We start from the raw sequence: 20,197 nt of genomic DNA on the forward strand, positions 1-20,197 counted from the left end.
CCTTTTCCAGTCCTATAGCCACTGCTGAGTTTTCCAAATTTGCTGGTATATTGACTGCAGCACTTTCACAGCATCATCTTTCAGGATTTGAAATAGCTCAACTGGAATTCCATCACCTCCACTAGCTTTGTTCATAGTGATGCTTTCTAAGGCCACTTGACTTCACATTCCAGGATGTCTAGAATACAGTATTATTTATTTTTCTCTTTCTGACTCACTTCACTTTTTATAATAGGTTCTAGGTTCATCCACCTCATTTAGAACTGTCTCAAAAGCGTTCCCTTTTATGGCTGAGTAAATATACACAATATTCCATTGTGTATATGTACCACAACTTCTTTATCCATTCATCTGTTGATGGACATCTAGTTTGCTTCAATGTTTTAGCTATTGTAAATAGTGCTGCAGTGAGCAATGGGATACATGTGTCTTTTTCAATTTTGGTTTCCTCAGGGTATATGCCTAGGAGTAGGATTGCTGAGTCATATGGTAGTTTTATTCCTAGTTTTTTAAGGAATCTCCATACCATCTTCCATAGTGGCTGTATCAATTTACATTCCCACCAACAGTGCAAGAGTGTTCCCTTTTCTCCACTCCCTTTCCAGCATTTATTGTTTGTGGACTTTTTGATGAGGGCCATTCTGACCAGTGTGAGGTGATATCTCATTGTAGTTTTGATTTGCATTTCTCTAATAGTGAGTGATGTTGAGCATCTTTTCATGTGTTTGTTAGCCATCTGTATGTCTTCTTTGGAGAAATGTCTGTTTAGGTCTTTTTCCCACTTTTTGATTGGGTTGTTTATTTTTCTGGTATTGAGTTGTATGAGCTGCTTGTATATTTTGGAAATTAATCCTTTGTCAGTTGTTCCATTTGCTATTATTTTCTCCCATTCTGAGGGTTGTCTTTTCACCTTGCTTATAGTTTCCTTTGCTGTGCAAAAACTTTTAAGTTTAATTAGGTCCCATTTGTTTACTTTTGTTTTTATTTCCGTTACTCTAGGAGGTGGGTCATAGAGGATCTTGCTTTGATTTATGTTGAGTGTTCTATGTTTTCCTCTAAGACTTTTATAGTTTCTGGTCCTACATTTATAGTTTCTGGTCCTACATTTAGGTCTTTAACCCTTTTTGAGTTTATCTTTGTGTATGGTGTTCGAAAGTGTTCTAATTTCCTTCTCTTACATGTAGCTGTCTAGTTTTCCCAACACCATTTATTGAAGAGGCTGTCTTTGCCCCATTGTATATTCTTGCCTCCTTTGTCAAAAATAAGGTACCCATAGGTGCATGGGTTTATTTCTGGGCTTTCTATCTTGTTCCATTGGTCTATATTTCTGTTTTTGTGCCAGTATCATGCTGTCTTGATGACTGTAGCTTTGTAGTATAACCTGAAGTCAGGAAGCTTCATTCCTCTATCTCCATTCTTCTTTCTCAAGACTGCTTTGGCTATTTGGGCTCTTTTGTGTTTCCATATGAATTGTGAAATTTTTTGTTCTAGTTCTGTGAAAAATGCCATTGGTAATTTGATAGGGGTCCCATTTAATCCATAGATTGCATTTGGTAGTATAGTCATTTTCACAATATTGATTCTTCCTACCCAGGAACATGGAATATCTCTCCATCTGTTTATGTCATCTTTGATTTCTTTCATTAGTGTCTTATAATTTTCTGTGTACAGTTCTTTTGTCTCCTTAGGTAAGTTTATTCCTAGATAGTTAATTCTTTTTGTTGCCATGGTGAATGAGATTGATTCCGTAATGCCTCTTTCTGATTTTTCATTGTTAGTATGTAGAAATGCAAGTGATTTCTGTGTGTATATATACCACATTTTCTTTATCCATTTGTCTGTCAGTGGACATTTAGGTTGTTTCCGTGTCTTGGCTATTGCAAATATTGCTACTATGAACATAGGGGTGCGTGTTTTTTTTTTTGAATATTAGTTTTGTCCGCCAGAAGAGGGATTGTGAATCATATAGTAATTTTAATTTTAGTTTTCTGAGGAACCTCCATACTGTTTTCCAGCATACCTTCCCACCAACAGACTAGCACATATATCCTTAAAGAAAGAGTAAAGGAAGCTCTCTAAAAAGAAAGGAAATGATGATAGAAGAAGGCCTAGAACTTCAGAAAAGAGGGAAGAACAGTGCAATGGAAAAAAAAATAGGACTGAGTATAATAGACTATCATCTCCTTTAAGTTTTTAGAATCTTATTTGGTTGAAGCAAAAATCATAACAATATCTGTCATGGTGCTCAGTGTATATAGAGGAAATAATGAGACAACCGTGTATTAAAAATGGAGAAAGCAATTTCAGTATTCCACTTGAAGTGGTAAAACATTTATACAGACATACTGAATATATAACTTGTACCACATATGGCATTTTCTAAGAAAATATGCAAAACTGTATGCTCAAATATAATATAAATAACTGAAGATGAAATCCTGAAATAGTTCAAGTAACTCTTCAGGAAAACTAGGAAAGGGAAACAGAGAATGAGAAACTGAGGCAATGAACAGAAAACAAATGTTAAGATAGCAGAAGTAAGTCCTAAGGTGTCAATAATTACATAAATAGCCAAAATATACCAATTAAAATACAGAGAGTGCCAAAGTGGATTAAGCAACAACAAAAAATATGACACAACTGTATACTGTCTATAAGAAATTCACTTCAAACCCAATGAAATGGGTGTATTGAAAGTAAAAGAATGGAAAAAAAAATCATGTTAAGGTTAATTTAAAAAAAGTAAGAACAGCTATTTTAATATCAGAAAAAGTAGATTTAAGAGCTAAGAAAATCACTAGGGACAACAGCTCACATATAATAATAAAAGAACTAACCACCAAATTGACAACAAATCTAAATGTGTATACACCAAATAAAAGAATTTCAAACCCAATGAAATAAAATCAGATAGAACTGAAAGGAGAAATAGGCAAATTCGCAATAATAGTTGAGGACTTCATCACCTCACTGTCAACAATTGATGGAACTAAATACAAAAATTTAGAAAAAACGTAGAAGAACTGAACAACTCTATCAACTAACAAGAGGTATTTAACATATATAGTACACTCTACAACTGCAGACTATTCATTCTTTTTGAGTATGCATGTAACCTTCACCAAGATAGACCATACTCAGAGTTGTAAAACAAACCTCAACATGTTTGAAAGAATTTAATTCATAAAGTATGCTCTATGACAATATTGGAGTAAAACTAGAATTCAGTAATAGAGAAGAGAATCTACAAATAATTCATAGTTCACAGATGCTAAATAGACAGCAATCAATGATCCAAAAGTGAAGTCTCAGAGAAAAAATATACATAAAAAGGAATGAAAATAAAAATAGAGCTTATCAGAATTTGTGGAATACAGCTAAAGCAGTGCTGAGAGGGAAATTAATACCATTAATATTTAAACTAGAAAACACAAAAGGTAGCAAATGAATATTCCAAGTTCCTACCCCTGGAAGCCAGAGAAAGAAGAACAAAATAAACCCAAACAACTATAAGTAAGGAAATAATAAATATAGAGCAGAAATAAATAAAATTGAAAATAGAAGCTGAAGAGTAAATCAATAAAATTAAAAGCTGTTTCTTTGGGAAAAAAATTAATAAAATTGATAAAGATAAAAGAGAAAGGAACAAATCAACAAGATCAGAAATGAAATGAGATATCACTATGGATTGTGAAATCATTAAAAAGTTGAGAGGAATAGTATAACTTCATACTCAAAAATTGGATAGCTTAGAGAAAATGGCCTAATTCCTCAAAAACTGCAAACTACCGAACTCAACCATGATGAAATGAATAACATGAATAATCTTAAATCAATTAAATTTGTAATTTAAAAGCTCTTGAAAAAGAAATTTCCATACTCATAATAGTATGGAAATACTATTTCATTGGAGATTTTTACTGAATTAACACTAATTTTACTTAATCTCTTGCTGAAAAGGGAGTATTTTCCAGGTAATTTATGAGGTCAGTATTACTTTCATACCCCAAACTGAAAAAGTAATTAAAAAAAGAAAAGAAAAAAGCAAATAAAACCCTCCAAAACAAAACTGAAGGCCACTGTCTCACAGGTGTGTTGTCTTGTATCCTGAGACTTTACTGAACAAAAATGTATTACATTTGTGTATACTAACTATGAATAATGTGGAAGCCAAAATTAAAAACACAATACCTTTTTAGTAACTCTAAAGAAAATGAAATACTTAAATATGAACTTACCAAAACATGTACAGGTTCTACATGCTGAAATAAAATGTTAATGAAAAAATATCAAAGAAGATTTAAACAAATGAGATAGACACTGACTCATGGTTTAGAAGACTCAAAATAATAAAGGTGTCAATTCTCCCAAAACTGAGCTTTATGTTTCATGAAATTCCTATGAAGTTACCATCAAGGGTTTTTATTGACATAGACAAGCTTATTATAAAAATTTTATGGAGAAACACAAGTGCTAGATTAAGTAAAACATTCTTTTCAAAGAGGAATAAGGTAGGAAATACCACTCTACTGGTGTTAACTCTTACAATATAAGTATAGTAATCACGACAGTGTTGTATTATTGGAGACACAAGAGACAATAAATTGATGGAACAGAATGGAGAACCCAGAAATAGACCCTCACAGATATGCCTAAACTGATACTGTGTAGGGGTACGAAAACATTGCAATGAAGGAAGGACAGCCTTTTAAAAAAAAAAAATTGTGGGATCAATTGCACATCCATAGACAATAAAAATAAACATCAACCTAAATCTCACAGTTTATACAAAATTTACTCAAAGTAGGCCACAGGCTTAAATGTAAAATATAAAACTATAAATCTATGAGAACAGCTATAGGATAAAATTGTAAGAATCTAGGGCTAGGTAATACATTCATAGAATTGACATAAAAGGCATGAACTATATAAAAAGAGACTTTCTGTTATGTGAAAGGTCTTGTTAAGAGGATGAAAAGACAAGCTACAGAGAGGGAGAAAATAATTGTAGGCCATATATCTGATAAGGGATTTGCATCTAGAATATATAAAGAACTCTCAAAAGTCAACAGTAGAACCAAAACCAATCCAATTAGAAAATGGGCAAAAGACCTAAACAGACTTTTACTGAAGACTACAGGTAGCAGTGGAGAAGGCGATGGCACCCCACTCCAGTGTTCTTGCCTGGAAAATCCCATGGACAGAGGGGCCTGATGGCCTGCAGTCCATGGGGTCGCTAAGAGTCGGACATGACTGAGCGACTTCACTTTCACTTTTCACTTTCATGCATTGGAGAAGGAAATGGCAACCCACTCCAGTGTTCTTGCCTGAAGAATCCCAGGGACGGGGGAGCCTGGTGGGCTGCCGTCTATGGGGTCACACAGAGTCAGACACGACTGAAGCGACTTAGCAGCAGCAGCAGCAGCAACAGGTAGCAAATAAGCAGATGAAAAAGTGTTTAAAATCATTAACTATTAGGCAATGCAAAATAAAACTGCAGCACATTATTGTTCTATATCAGAATTACTAAAATAAAAAATAATATCAACAGCAAAAGTTGGAGGAAATGAAGAGAAACCAGATCATTCATACAGTTGCTGGTGGGACTGTGAAATGGTGCAGCTACTCTGGAAAACAGTTTGTCTGTTTCTTATACAGCTAAATTAAAATTCTCATGTGACCCAGCAGTTGTACCCAGGCAGCATTTATCCCAGTGAAATGAAACCTTATGTTCATAGAAAAAACTAGTACATGAGTGTTCATAGTTGCCTATTTGTAATAGCTAAAAACTGGAAACAACCCAATGTCCTTCGATAGGTGAATGGTTAAACAAACTGGTGTATCCTTACCATGGAATACTACTTCTCAATAAAAGGAATAAATTATTGCTAAACATAACAACTTGGCTGGATCCTCAGAGAATCATACTGAGTGGAAAAAGCCAATGTCAAAGGTTATGTACTTGATGACTATGCTTAGGTAACGTTTGTGAAATGACAAAATTATGGAAATGGAGAATGGATTTGTGATTGCCAGGTGTTAGGGATAAGGACAAATGCAAGAGATAAGTAATTGCAATTATAAACATGCAATCTCTGTGGTATTAGAATTTTTCTGTCACTGACTTTGGTGGTCATGATAAAATTGCATAGAACTAGGCACACACACACACATGAGTGAGCACACACAAAACTGGTGACATGTGAATAAGTTCAGTGGATTATATCAATGTCAGTTCCCTGGTTGTAATATTGTACTATAGTTACTATGGTAGATGTTACACTTAGAGAAAGCTGGACAAAGAATGTAAGGGATCTCTTCATATTATTTTTTATAACTTCATGGAAACCTCAATCATCTTATTATTAAATGTCAAAAAAAAAGCACTTAGGCATTTAGAATAGTGCCTGACCAGTATCATCATCAATATATATATTTTTATTATTATCATCATCATGACATTGCTTGTTGTTGTTCAGTTACTAAGCCATGTCTGACTCTTTGAGACCCTGTGGACTGCAGCACGCCAGGCTCCCTTGTCTTTCACTGTCTTCTGGAGTTTGCTCAGATTCATGTCCATTGAGTTGATGATGCTATCTAACCATCCCATCCTTTGCTGCCCTCTTCTCCTCCTGCCCTCAATCTTTCTCAGCATCAGGGTCTTTTCCAATGAGTCAGCTCTTTGCATCAGGTGACCAAAGCATTGAAGCTTCAGCATCAATCCTTCCAATGAATATTCAGGCTTACTTTCCTTTAGGATGGACTTGTTTGATCTCCTCACTATCCACAGGACTCTCAAGAGTCTTCTCCAGCACCCCAGTTTGAAAGCATCAATTCTTTGGCATTCAGTGTTCTTTATGGTCCAACTCTCACATCTGTACATGATTACTAGAGAACCCGTAGCTTTGACTATATGGACCTTTGTTGTTAAAGTGATGTCTCTGCTTTTTAATATGCTGTCTAGGTTGGTCATAGCTTTTCTTCCAAGGAGCAGGCATCTTTTAATTTCATTGGTTCAGTGATTTTGGAGCCCAACAAAATAAAATCTGTCACTGCTTCTACTCTTACCCCTCTATTTGCCATGAAGTGATGGCACTGGATGCCATAATCTTAGTTTTTTAAATGTTGACTTTCAAGTAAGCTTTATCACTCTCCCCTTTCACTCTTAAGAGATTCTTAGTTTCTCTTCACTTTCTGCCTTTAGAGTGGTATCATCTTCATATCTGAAGTTGTTAATATTTCTCCCATCAATCTTGACTCTAGCTTGTGATTCATCTAGCCTGGCATTTCTTATGATGTACTCTGCATGTAAGTTAAAATAAGCAGGCTGACAGTATAGAGCCCTTGTCATATTCCTTTTCTAATTTTGAACCAATCCATTGTTCCACTTTCTGGTTCTAACTGTTACTTCTTGACCTGCATACTGGTTTCCCTGGAGACAGGTAAGGTGGTCTGGTATTCCCATCTCTTTAAGACTTTTCCACCATTTGTTGTGATCCACACAGTCAGAGGCTTTAGCATATTCAGTGAAGCAGACATAAATATTTTTTTCTGAAAATACCTTGCTTTCTCCATAATCCAACGAATGCTGGCAGTTTGATCTCTGGTTCCTCTGCCTTTTCTAAACCCAGCTTGTATATCTGGAATTTCTTGGTTCAAGTACCGTTGAGTCCTCGCTTGAAGGATTTTAAGCATAACCTCACTAGCATGTGAAATGAGTGCAATTGTACTGTAGTTTGAAGATTCTTTGGCTTTTCTTTGGAATGAAAACTGACCTTTTCCAGTCCTGTGGCTACTACTGAGCTTTCCAAATTTCCTGTCATATTGAGTGCAGCACTTTAACAGCATCGTCTTTTAGGATTTTAAATAGCTCAGCTAGAATTCCATAACCTCCACTAACTTTGTTCCTAGTGATCCTTCCTAAGACCCACTTGACTTCACACTCTAGGATGTCTGGCTCTAGATATGTGATCACACCATCGTGGTTATCTGAGTCATTAAGAACTTTTTTGTACAATTCTTCTGTGTATTGCCATCTGTTCTTAATCTCTTCTGCTTCTGTTAGGTACTTACTGTTTCTGTCCTTGATCATGTGCATCCTTGCATGAAATGTTCCCTTGATATTGGTAGTTTTCTTGAAAAGATCTCAAGTCTTTCCCATTCTGTTGTTTTCCTCTATATCTTTGAATTGTTCACTTAAGAAGACTTTCTTATCTCCTTGCTATTCTTGGGAACTCTGCATTCATATGGATATATCTTTCCTTTTCTCCTTTGCCTTTCAATTCTCTTCTTTTCTCAGAAATTTGTAAAACCTTGTTAGACAACCACTTTGCCTTCTTGTGTTTCTTTTTCTCTGGGATGATTTTTGTCACTGCCTCCTGTAAAATGTTAGAACCTCCATAGCTCTTCAGGCACTCTACCAGATCTAATCCTTTGAGTCTATTCACCACTCCACTGTATAAAGTATTTGATTTAGGTTATACTTGAAAGGCCTAGTGGTTTTCCCTATGTTTTTCAATTTAAGCCTGAATTTTGCTATGTTAAGCTCATGACTTGAGCCACAGTCAGCTCCTGGTCTTGTTTTTACTGACTGTATAGAGCTTCTCCATCTTCGGCTGCAAAGGACATAATCCGTTCAGTCAGTTCAATTGCCAATCCTGTCCGACTCTTTGTGACCCCATGGACTGCAGCATGCCAGGCCTCCTTGTCCATCACCAACTCTTGGAGCTTGCTCAAATTCATGTCCATTGTGTCGGTGATGCCATCCAACCATCTCATCCTCTGTCGTTCCCTTCTCCTCCCACCTTCAATCTTTCCCAGCATCAGGGTCTGTTCCAGTGAGTCAGTTCTTTGCATCAGGTGGCCAAAGTAATGGAGTTTCAGCTTCAGCATCAGTCCTTTCAATGAATATTCAGAACTGATTTCCTTTAGGATTGACCAGTTGGATCTTCTTGCAGTCTAAGAGACTCTCAAGAGTCTTCTCCAACACCACAGTTCAAAAGCATCACTTCTTCAGTGCTCAGCTTTCTTTATAGTCCAACTCTCACATCCATACAGGACTACTGGAAAAACCATAGCTTTGACTAGATGGGCCTTTGTTGGCAATGTAATTTCTCTGCTTTTTAATATGTTGTCTAGGTTGGTAATAACTTTTCTTCCATGAAGCAAGCGTCTTTTAATTTCATGGCTGCAGTCACCATCTGCAGTGATTTTGGAGCCCACCAGAATAACATTGTTTCTCCATCTGTTTGCCATGAGGTGATGGAACTGGATGCCATAATCTTAGTTTTCTGAATGTTGAGTTTTAAGCCAACTTTTTTACTCTTCTCTTTCGTATAATCAGACATAATCAATCTGATTTTAATATTGATCATTTGGTGATGTCCATGTGTAGAGTCGTCTCTTAGGTTTTTAGAAAAGTGTGTTTGCTCTGACCAGAATGTTCTCTTAACAAAACTCTGTTAGCCTTTACCCTGATTCATTTTGTGCTTCAAGACTGAACTTGCCTATTATTCCTGATATCTCTTGACTTCCTGCTTTTGCATTTCAGTCCCCTATGATGCAATGGATATCTTTTTTGGTATTTATTCTAGAAGGTCTTATAGGTGTTCATAGCACTGGTCAACTTCAGATTCTTTGACATCCATGTTTGAGGCATAGACCTGGATTACTGTGATACTGAATGGTTTGCCTTGGAAGCACAGTGCTACATAGGTTAGAAATTTCAGTGCAGCTTTTAGACTGAGGACAGACTTCTGTAGCTCATAGCTCTGTCTGAACAATGACTTCATAAATAGATTCCCTTAGTCTTCATCCAGACCCTAATGCTGAGAGTGATGTTGCTCAGAAGTAGAGACAGGTTTAGAATACAGGTTCCTGGGATAACGCTGTTGCACCCAGTACCTAACTTTTTTATAAAATGAAAGTTTATTTTAATTTAAATTTTTGGCCTTGAAAAAATAACTGCATCAGAAATACCACATTAAAATTTCACATATTCCAATGTTTTGTTTTCTATATAATTTAAGACACCATTGCATTTACAAGGACTGTTTATGTTTTTAGACACACAATGTATAAAGATATAATTTTGTGATAGTGACAACTGTAAGGGTTGGGGACAGAAGTGTAAAAAAGCTCTCCTTTTGCATGTTATTGAAGTTAGGCTGGTATAAATTCAAATTAAGTGTAGTAACTTTGGATGGTAAATGTAATTGCCATGGTAACTACAAAGAAAATTTTTGTAGAATATACTCAAAAGAAAATAAAAGAATGTGACCATTTCACTGCAAGAAGCAACTAAGCACAAAAGAAGACAATCATGCAGGAAATGAGGGACAAAAATGTTATAAAAGTATATAAGGTATGCTGCTGCTGCTAAGTCACTTCAGTTGTGTCCGACTCTGTGCGACTCCATAGATGGCAGCCCAGCAGGTTCCCCCGTCCCTGGGATTCTCCAGGCAAGAACACTGGAGTGGGTTGTCATTTCCTTCTCCAATGCATGAAAGTGAAAAGTGAAAGTGAAGTCGCTCAGTCGTATTCGACTCTTAGCGACCCCATGGACTGCAGCCTATCAGGCTCCTCCGTCCATGGGATTTTCCAGGCAAGAGGTATACAGGAAACAAATAGCAAAATGACAGAATATGTCCTTCTTTTTCAGTAATTACTTCAATTTCTAATAGATTAAACTTTTCAATGGAAAAATAGAGATTGACAGAATAGATTAAGGGAGAAAAAGAAAAAAAAAAACAAGATCCAAGTATATGCTGTCTACAAAAGCTCTACTTTAGACCTAAAAACACAAATTGGGGTGGAAAAATATGTTTCATCCAAATAGTAACTGATAGGGAGCCAGGATAGTTAATACTAATGTCAGTCAAATTAGACTTTAAATTCAAATAGAAACAGAGAAAGGAATTATAAATTAATAAAAGTTTCAATACAACAAGAACATACGACAATTTATCAGTATTTATGTACCTAATGACAGACCATCATTATATATATAAGGCAGTTTCGCAATAATAGTTGGAGACTTCAATATTCCACTCTCAATATTAGAACAACTAGAGAGAAGATAAGTAGGGAAATGGAGGACTTAACACAATAAACCAATGAGATCTAACAAGTCATAGTCAGAATACTCAACAAGAGCACATACATTGTTTTCAGGTGCATGAAGGACATTTTTCAGGATAGAACATTTGTTGGGCTGTAAATTAAATCTCAGTAGATTTAAAAAGATAGATGATATCACGCAAAGTGATTTTTTCTACTACAGGAGAAGTTAGATATCAGTAACAGAAGGAAAAATAAAAAAGTCACAAATATGTGAAAATTAAATAACACACTCAAGCAGCCAATGGATCAAAACAGAAATTAGAAGGGAAATTAGAAAATAACTTGAGTGAATGAAAAAAAAAACACAACATACCAAAACTTATGGGATGCAGTGAAAGCAATACTGAGGGTAAAAAATATTGCTATAAATGCTTGCATTAAAAAAAAAAAAAAAAAAAAACCTCAAATCAACAACTTAACCTTACAGCTTCAGTTCAGTTCAGTTCAGTTCAGTTGCTCAGTCGTGTCCGACTCTTTGCGACCCCATGAATCGCAGCACTCCAGGCCTCCCTGTCCATCACCAATGCCTGGAGTTCACTCAGACTCACGTCCATCGAGTCAGTGATGCCATCCAGCCATCTCATCCTCTGTCGTCCCCTTCTCCTCCTGCCGCCAATCCCTCCCAGCATCAGAGTCTTTTCCAATGAGTCAACTCTTGGCATGAGGTGACCAAAGTACTGGAGTTTCAGCTTTAGCATCATTCCTTCCAAAGGAATCCCAGGGCTGATCTCCTTCAGAATGGACTGGTTGGATCTCCTTGCAGTCCAAGGGACTCCAAGAGTCTTCTCCAACACCACAGTTCAAAAGCATCAATTCTTTGGCACTAAGCTTTCTTCACAGTCCAACTCTCACATCCATACATGACCACAGGAAAAACCATAGCCTTGACTAGACGAACCTTTGTTGGCAAAGTAATGTCTCTGCTTTTGAATATGCTATCTAGGTTAGTCATAACTTTTCTTCCAAGGAGTAAGCATCTTTTGATTTCATGGCTGCAGTCACCATCTGCAGTGATTTTGGAGCCCAAAAAAACAAAGTCTGACACTGTTTCCACTGTTTCCCCATCTATTTCCCATGAAGTGATGGGACCGGATGCCATGATCTTCGTTTTCTGAATGTTGAGCTTTAAGCCAACTTTTTCACTCTCCTCTTTCACTTTCATCAAGAGGCTTTTTGATTCCTCTTCACTTTCTGCCATAAGGGTGGTGTCATCTGCGTATCTGAGGTTATTGATGTTTCTCCCAGAAGTCTTGATTCCAGCTTGTGCTTCTTCCAGCCCAGCGTTTCTCATGATGTACTCTGCATAGAAGTTAAATAAGCAGGGTGACAGTATACAGCCTTGATGTACTCCTTTTCCTATTTGGAACCAGTCTGTTGTTCCATGTCCAGTTCTAACTGTTGCTTCCTTACCTGCATATAGGTTTCTCAAGTTGCAGGTCAGGTGATCTGGTATTCCCATCTCTTTCAGAATTTTCCACAGTTTATTGTGATCCACACAGTCAAAGGCTTTGGCATAGGCAATAAAGCAGAAATAGATGTTTTTCTGGAGCTCTCTGGCTTTTTCGATGATCCAGTGGATGTTGGCAATTTGATCTCTAGTTCCTCTGCCTTTCGTAAAACCAGTTTGAACATCTGGAAGTTCACGGTTCACGTATTGCTGAAGCCTGGCTTGGAGTATTTTGAGCATGACTTTACTAGTGTCTGCTGCTGCTGCTGCTAAGTCGCTTCAGTCGTGTCCGACTCTGTGCAACCCCATAGACGGCAGCCCACTAGGCTCCCTGTCCCTGGGATTCTCCAGGCAAGAACACTGGAATGGATTGCCATTTCCTTCTCCAATGCATGAAAGTGAAAAGTAAAAGTGAAGTTGCTCAGTCGTGTCCGAGTGCAATTGTGCGGTAGTTTGAGCATTCTTTGGCATTGCCTTTCTTTGGGATTGGAATGAAAACTGACCTTTTCCAGTCCTGTGGCCACTGCTGAGTTTTCCAAATTTGCTGGCATATTGAGTGCAGCACTTTCACAGCATCATCTTTCAGGATTTGGAATAGCTCAACTGGAATTCCATCACCTCCACTAGCTTTGTTCATAGTGATGCTTTCTAAGGCCCACTTGACTTCACATTCCAGGATGTTTGGCTCTAGGTGAGTGATCACACCATTGTTATTATCTTGGTCGTGAAGATCTTTTTTGTACAGTTCTTCTGTGTATTCTTGCCAGCTCTTCTTAATATCTTCAGCTTCTGTTAGGTCCATACCATTTCTATCCTTTATCGAGCCCATCTTTGCATGAAATGTTCCCTTGGTATCTCTAATTTTCTTGAAGAGATCTCTAATCTTTCCCATTCTGTTGTTTTCCTCTATTTTTTTTTTTTTTTTTTGCATTGATCGGTGAGGAAGGCTTTCTTATCTCTTCTTGCTATTCTTTGGAACTCTGCATTCAGATGCTTATATCTTTGCTTTTCTCCTTTGCTTTTCACTTCTCTTCTTTTCACAGCTATTTATAAAGCCTCTGCAGACAGCCATTTTGCTTTTCTGCATTTCTTTTCCATGGGGATGGTCTTGATCCCTGTCTCCTATACAGTGTCATGAACCTCAGTCCATAGTTCATCAGGCACCCTATCTATCAGATCTAGTCTCTTAAATCTATTTCTCACTTCCACTGTATAATCATAAGGGATTTGATTTAGGTCATACCTGAATGATCTAGTGGTTTTCCCTACTTTCTTCAATTTCAGTCTGAATTTGGCAATAAGGAGTTTATGATCTGAGCCACAGTCAGCTCCTAGTCTTGTTTTTGTTGACTGTATAGAGCTTCTAGATCTTTGGCTGCAAAGAATATAATCAGTCTGATTTTGGAGTTGACGATCTGGTGATGTCCATGTGTAGAGTCTTCTCTTGTGTTGTTGGAAGAGGGTAAGAGCATAAGGAAGAAAAGAAAGAATAGAACAGAGATAAATGAAAGACTAGAAAAATAAGAGAAAATCAGTGAAATCAAAATTTGGTTCTTTGAAAAGCTCAACAAAATTGACAAACCTTTAACTAGGTGGATTAAGGTAAAGAAAAAGAAAACTTTAATTACTAAGATGAGAAAGTGGAGATATTCCTACCAATTCTACAGGAACATAAAGGATTATAAGGGTTTATAAGTAAGTACTATAAACAATTGGATGCTAACAAATTGATCACCTAGATAAAATGATGGACCTGGTGGGTTCACTGTTGAATCTAGATTTGTGCTATAAGCCTCAGTTTGTGGTATTCTGCGCTGGGGCAACAGGGTCTGCACCAGGCCAGGTGCATCAAAACTTTGGGCTCTGTTCTGAATTATTTTCTCCAACCCTGGTTCTCCAGTATTCCTGGCAGTTTGTTTATGTTTAACCCAGCCTGAGATGTTTTTATTGATTCAGCTAAAAGGTTTGACTGATACCTTAGAGGTGGATAACAGAAATTATAGTGATATGTGATATGGAGAAAAGAAAATGTTTTTTAGTAACTAATTTCACAACTCTATAAAGAAACAGCCAAACAAAATACCTTTGTGTAATATTTGAAAGCATAAAGATTCTTCAGCATATTTAAGATACTCTGACTATATATAGAGCTTCTTCATGCTTTTAATTTCTTCTTTGTAGGATCTAAGAGTTGAAGGGACTCAGCTATCACCTGGTCTGGTCTATTCCTTTCACACAAGACATTCTCTTTAGGGTTCCTTCCTTCCTTCTTTTATTCATTCAGTAAGTAAATACATGGTATTGCCAACACAGTTGGGTGCTGTGTCCAGAAATACAGAGTGAGTATGACAGAATTCTTAACGGAACTCACAGTCACATTGTAAAGAGACAAGTAAAGAGGCAATTTGAAAAGTGTGTGAAAAGTGGGGCCTTAGTCTGGGCCAGACTGGGTGTTATGAAAAGAAGGCTTCCTGGAGGAGTTAAGGAATATGTTGATATCTAAATGTTTGAGTAGAACTTGGTTAAAAAAAATAGGATGAAAAGAATCTCCCAAGCAGAAGAAATAAAGGCAAAGATGGAGAGGTATGAAGAAGCCTGGTGCTGGGAGGTCGTGGGAGAGGTTAGGCAAGGCTGGGGGATGGTGGAAGACCAGTGAGCCTTCCCGTGAGGAGCCTCTTCTATGATGTCAGGCAGTTTGGGCTTTATCTGGAGGCAGTGAGGAAACAGTTGAAGAGTTCTAAGGAAAAAAGTCATTCAGGGAGATCTGCATTGTAAGAAGGTGACGTGCTGAAATTTGGAGACCAAATGGGAGGGGGAGCAAATGTGGAGTCAAGAAGGATGTTGCTGTTCAGTCAGTGACTTCTCCCACGGGGGACCACGTTTGAAAACTCACCATAAAACTCCCTCTGGGCACTGACCCTCCTTTGGGCACTGACCCTCCTTGAACTTGGCAGACCTGAGGTTTCAGTAGTCAACTTGAAGCCATTACGATTAGGGCTGCCCAGTGACCCCCAGGGCCTGAGCTCTCCCTGACCCATACCTCCTCTCCAGTGTTCTGCTCTGGGAGGTGCAGGTACCACTGCAGCAAGGCTGTCTCCTTCTGAGTTGTCCAGCTCTGATGAAAAGGTGGCTTAATTCAAAGGCAAGGATAGCCCTGTGCTCAGGTCCATCTCTTATTTTATCAAGTCACAGTGACCAGTGACTTGACTATGTTGCTTAGTTGGATTCCATTTTTTGCAGCATGTGCAATTTCTCACAAAATCCTCACTTTCCATCCCCAGACCTCCCCATCCTAATCCTGGTTTTCAATTTGCTTATTTTCCACTGCCTGCTATTTGAACCTATATAACCTCACCCTTTGAAGAAAAATTTATGCCTTTTTTTTTTGTAAATGTTTGTTGTTAATGATTTATGAACATTAGAAAGCTGCAAAATTTTTTCTGAAAGATACAGAATTTTACATTTATCCCCAGTTTCCTAATTTTAAGAATTGAGTCCTCCTTTCTTAGAATAACAAAGAAATAAAGAGTTGGAAAGGACTTAGCGACTGAATGCTAAAAACAAAAATTTCCTCCTACAATTAGTCCTTTTATAATAAAAAGTACAAACTTGCTGTTCAAAACATATTCAAAGAATCATTCTGATATTTTGTAGTTGATCTTAAATATATTTTATTGTTATATTCAAGAAAACCAAGCTGACAGATATGGGAAAGTATAAAGAAGAATTGCAAAATCAAATATACCAAATAATATTTTAATGAATTACATATATATATATTTCTATATTGAATTTTTTTCTTTTTACATACAAACATAATATGATTTTACATTATACTCTTTTTCCTCTTCAATCCTTTTCTACTTAGTTATCAATAGCATGCAAATATGATTTTAAATACTAGCATAATGGTTTAAATTTTTATATATAAATATAAACTGAAAATGACCCATAATCTCTCCATCCAGATAATGTTGATCGGCATTAAAAATGAATAAAACTTACATGGTTAGAAAGTTCAAGCAAAATACTACAAAAGTGTAAGAAAAGGAGAAACAAAAGCTCACTTCCACCTTTTTGCACCCTAGACCCTTCCCCTAAAGTTAAACATGGCTAAAATTTCTTGTCATTTATTTTTCAGAAAAAAAAAAATGTACTTTATAGTTGCATATATGTATCTATTTGTAGTTTTATTTCTTACTTACACAATAGGCTATATTCCCCACCCTAGTCTGTACTTTGTCTTTATTAAGAATCATTCTTGGCGATCTTTGTGCAACATTTTTAAGTGGTGTATCCCTCGCTCTGTAAATATCTCCAGTTCCAGATCTGTTTTTCAGTCTTGTCTGTGAAATAATTGGCTCTTCTGCTGAGTTCTTAGATGTGGGATCCGTAGCTGTGTTGCTCCTGTGTCTCCAAGTCTCACCAGCCCACATTTCTCCAGCTCTTATCTCCTACCTGCATACTCCTCAGACCACTGACCCTCCATATCCTTAATCTCCCCAGTAATTGAGAAGGCCCCAGAGAGTCTCACACAGGCTTACAGCAGTCTTCTTTAGCCTCTATTTGCAGCACCTGAAGCCCTTTGAAATCAGTGGTGCTGTTGCCCCAGGGCTGATGCCCTGAGAGAAAGTCTCTCCTTTATCCAGGGAACTGTCTCCCACTGTCTTCCAGGCTGGAGAACTTAATCAGTTTGCTTGGAGCTGCCATAGATTTGCACACATATGTGGACACAGATGTGGATGTGAGTGTACTCAAAAATAACAACACACAGTCTCTCGCAAGAGTTAGTCCTCTTAGCTGCTGACTTCTGTAGAGCGACTGTCATTCTGACATGTAACCACCCGTGTTTTTGCTCACTCATATATTTGCTTATGGTGTCCTGTAATCACATAAACACTTGTCTGGAATGGAGGGAGCCTTTGTTTTGACGGCAGATGATTATACCTTTTGAGTTCCTGTGTTTTCCATGGAGGGACAGCAAATTCTCACAGTGGTAGCTGAATAGGAACACAGTGCACTTTGATGAAGTAAAAGGTTAGTTATTTCATCTCAACCAGGATGTCTGTCTCAAGGCAGAAAAACATTAAAAAAAAAAAAGTACATTGACAAAAGGGGGAAGAAGAATAGGGAGAAAGGGAATGAATAAAAAAAGGAGGGAGCAAAGAAAAGTGGGAAGAATGGAAGGAGGAAAAATCCATCTCCATTAGCCCACATCCATTCTAGCCATTTGAAAAATTATTCACATCTATCCTCAGATTGAGGGTCAGCAGGGTCATTATCTTTGCATTCAGAGCTTTTATAATGCTGCTATTGCCTCCACCTTCGCTGTCACTCTGCCTCTTCCTCATTATTGCTTCTAGTCTGGTCATTATTTGTGTTGCCATTCCAGATTCATGCTACATGAATCAAGTAATCCCAAAATTTGTTTGAGTTGCACATTGTGAAACATACATTTGGAATGATTTCCTGAGAAAGCCTGTGTGCAGAATACAAATATTTTGAATGGACTTATCTTAGAGTTGTACTGCTTTTTTTCCTTGTCATTTTAAAACCCTTAATATGAATAAATTGTTTGTACAGTGGGACTTTTTTTTTAATCCTTAGATAAGAAATACATGGTTTGAAAGCAGAGAATAAAAACATGAATGATAATGTATGCAATGCCCAAGAGAAAGTCCTTGCTGTTGCTCCTGGGCAGGCGTTATAATCGGCTATTTGGTGTGTTTATTTCAGGCAGCAGATAGTGGATAAAAGTGGCTGGTTGGTTGCCAGCACATGACTTACTTGCCAAATGGAGTGTTTAGTACTTGTTACATTTGATTTATATCACAAGTTCTTCCCATTAACAGTCTACTGGTGATAACCTACTTGGCTTTTCATGTGGTTACTTTGAAACAGCCACTTGACAGCATTTGGCATATCACACAAAGTCTAATGCTGAATAAAGGAGTGAGTGAATGACTACATAGGTTCTGCCATATACTGATAGGGTGCTCGGTGCTCACCCAGTATGTGTCTGTTCATTGAATGAATTCTGCATATATATTTCTCTGATTCACTGCACCAAGATTAGGTTTATGGACTCAAGACTTAAACGGCTAGTGAAAGGGAAAGAAATAGAAATAATAGTGCTTATATGTCTGAAGGACTTGCATTTGCATGGAGGGAGATGTCCTGCTCATCTCTATTGCTGTTTAAACACAAAGTTGAATTACATGTAAGAAAGACGGTCTTGTCAAAATGGCCTTGATTCTAAATAAAAGTGTAACCTTCTAATACCAACAAGTTCCATAATCTTGGGTCTTTTTTGTTTCCCCCCTCATAGATCCACTGTACTGGATATGTAATAAATTATGTATTAAATATGGTGATTTTTACTTTCAGATTGAAAACTTACAAGAACAGCTTAGGGATAAAGACAAGCAACTGACCAATCTGAAAGACAGAGTGAAGTCCTTGCAGACTGATTCCAGTAACACAGACACTGCGCTGGCAACGCTCGAGGAGGCTTTGTCAGAGAAGGTGAGCTTGGACTAAACATTAGCTGTGGTATGGTTTAGGGAAATGTGGTTGGGAGGAAATGGTCCAAATGCATTTCAATGTGCTTGTTTTTCTCCATGTACTCACTCCAACCCTAGTACCAGCTGGGCCTTCCCTTCCCATGCAATCTTCAGCAGTAGACTCAGCATGCTTAAGCCATTGGCATCTTTTTGAAATACATACTTGATCACTTCACCCTTGGCCCTGCTTAAAAACCTCCACTAGCTTGCCGTTGTTTTTAGGATGATGGAAACTGAAATCTTTAACCTTGCCCTTAGGGTCCATCCCGTCATGTTCTCTGGCTCTCACCTGACTAGACACTTCTCTGCCTGCCTCTTTACCTTCCTCCCTCCTTCCATCCCTTCCATTCATCTTTCCTTCCTCCTTTTCCAGCCTTATCCCCATCTCTCTTCTCTCATACTTTGTGCTCTAGCCATGCTGGCCTTCTAGATTCTTAAGTGCACCATTGTTTCCTCCTGCCTCAGACTCTTTGCACATGTTATTGTTGAGCCCAGAATGTTCTTTACTCCCTGCAGATTTAATTCCTCTTCTTCTGAGAGCTGAGAAGCTGTATTGCACAGAGTCAAGATTGTGGATATTGGAGCCAGACTCGTAGGTTTCAAATCTTAGGTCTGACAGTTAATACTTTGGATAAGTTACTTAACCTCTCGCTTTCTCAGTTTCTTCATTTGAAAAACAGGATAATAATACTACCTACTTTAGTGGATTATGTAGAGGAGAAAATGCATTAATATTTGGAAAGTGTTTAGGATAATAGGTATATATTAAGTTATAACTGTTATTATTATTATCAATCATTTCCTTGGGGAAGCCTCCTAGGTAAAATCCTCTATTATGTTTTCATGAACACCATGAATTTCCCAGAGCTCTTGTAACAATCTTAATTGTTCATTTTTCTGTTTTAATGTGATTAATTGGTTTTCTCTGCTAGACTCCAAGCCCGAACATACCTGTGTATGTATGTTACTTGTGTGTGTTGGCTCACCTTCCCCCAGTGCCTAGTGCACTACCTGTGGGTGTTGATGGAGTGAGCCACCACCGTATGACAGGCACTTTTGTGGGCAC

The 20,197-nt window shown here is 37.5% G+C and overlaps 1 protein-coding gene across 6 annotated transcripts in view; it reads left to right on the plus strand.

The window, feature by feature from the left end:
• The window catches only part of ERC2 (ELKS/RAB6-interacting/CAST family member 2), a 1,001,125-nt gene that overhangs the window by 445,156 nt on the left and 535,772 nt on the right, over nt 1-20,197 (plus strand). For all 6 annotated transcript variants that reach the window (XM_044934212.2, XM_025272988.3, XM_025272991.3 and 3 more), the window contains one exon: nt 18,956-19,093. In XM_044934212.2, the coding sequence (XP_044790147.1) occupies nt 18,956-19,093 (138 nt within the window). The remainder of the gene's footprint in view (nt 1-18,955; nt 19,094-20,197) is intronic.

Source organism: Bubalus bubalis, chromosome 21 (assembly GCF_019923935.1).
Source record: "Bubalus bubalis isolate 160015118507 breed Murrah chromosome 21, NDDB_SH_1, whole genome shotgun sequence".
NCBI lineage: Eukaryota > Metazoa > Chordata > Mammalia > Artiodactyla > Bovidae > Bubalus > Bubalus bubalis.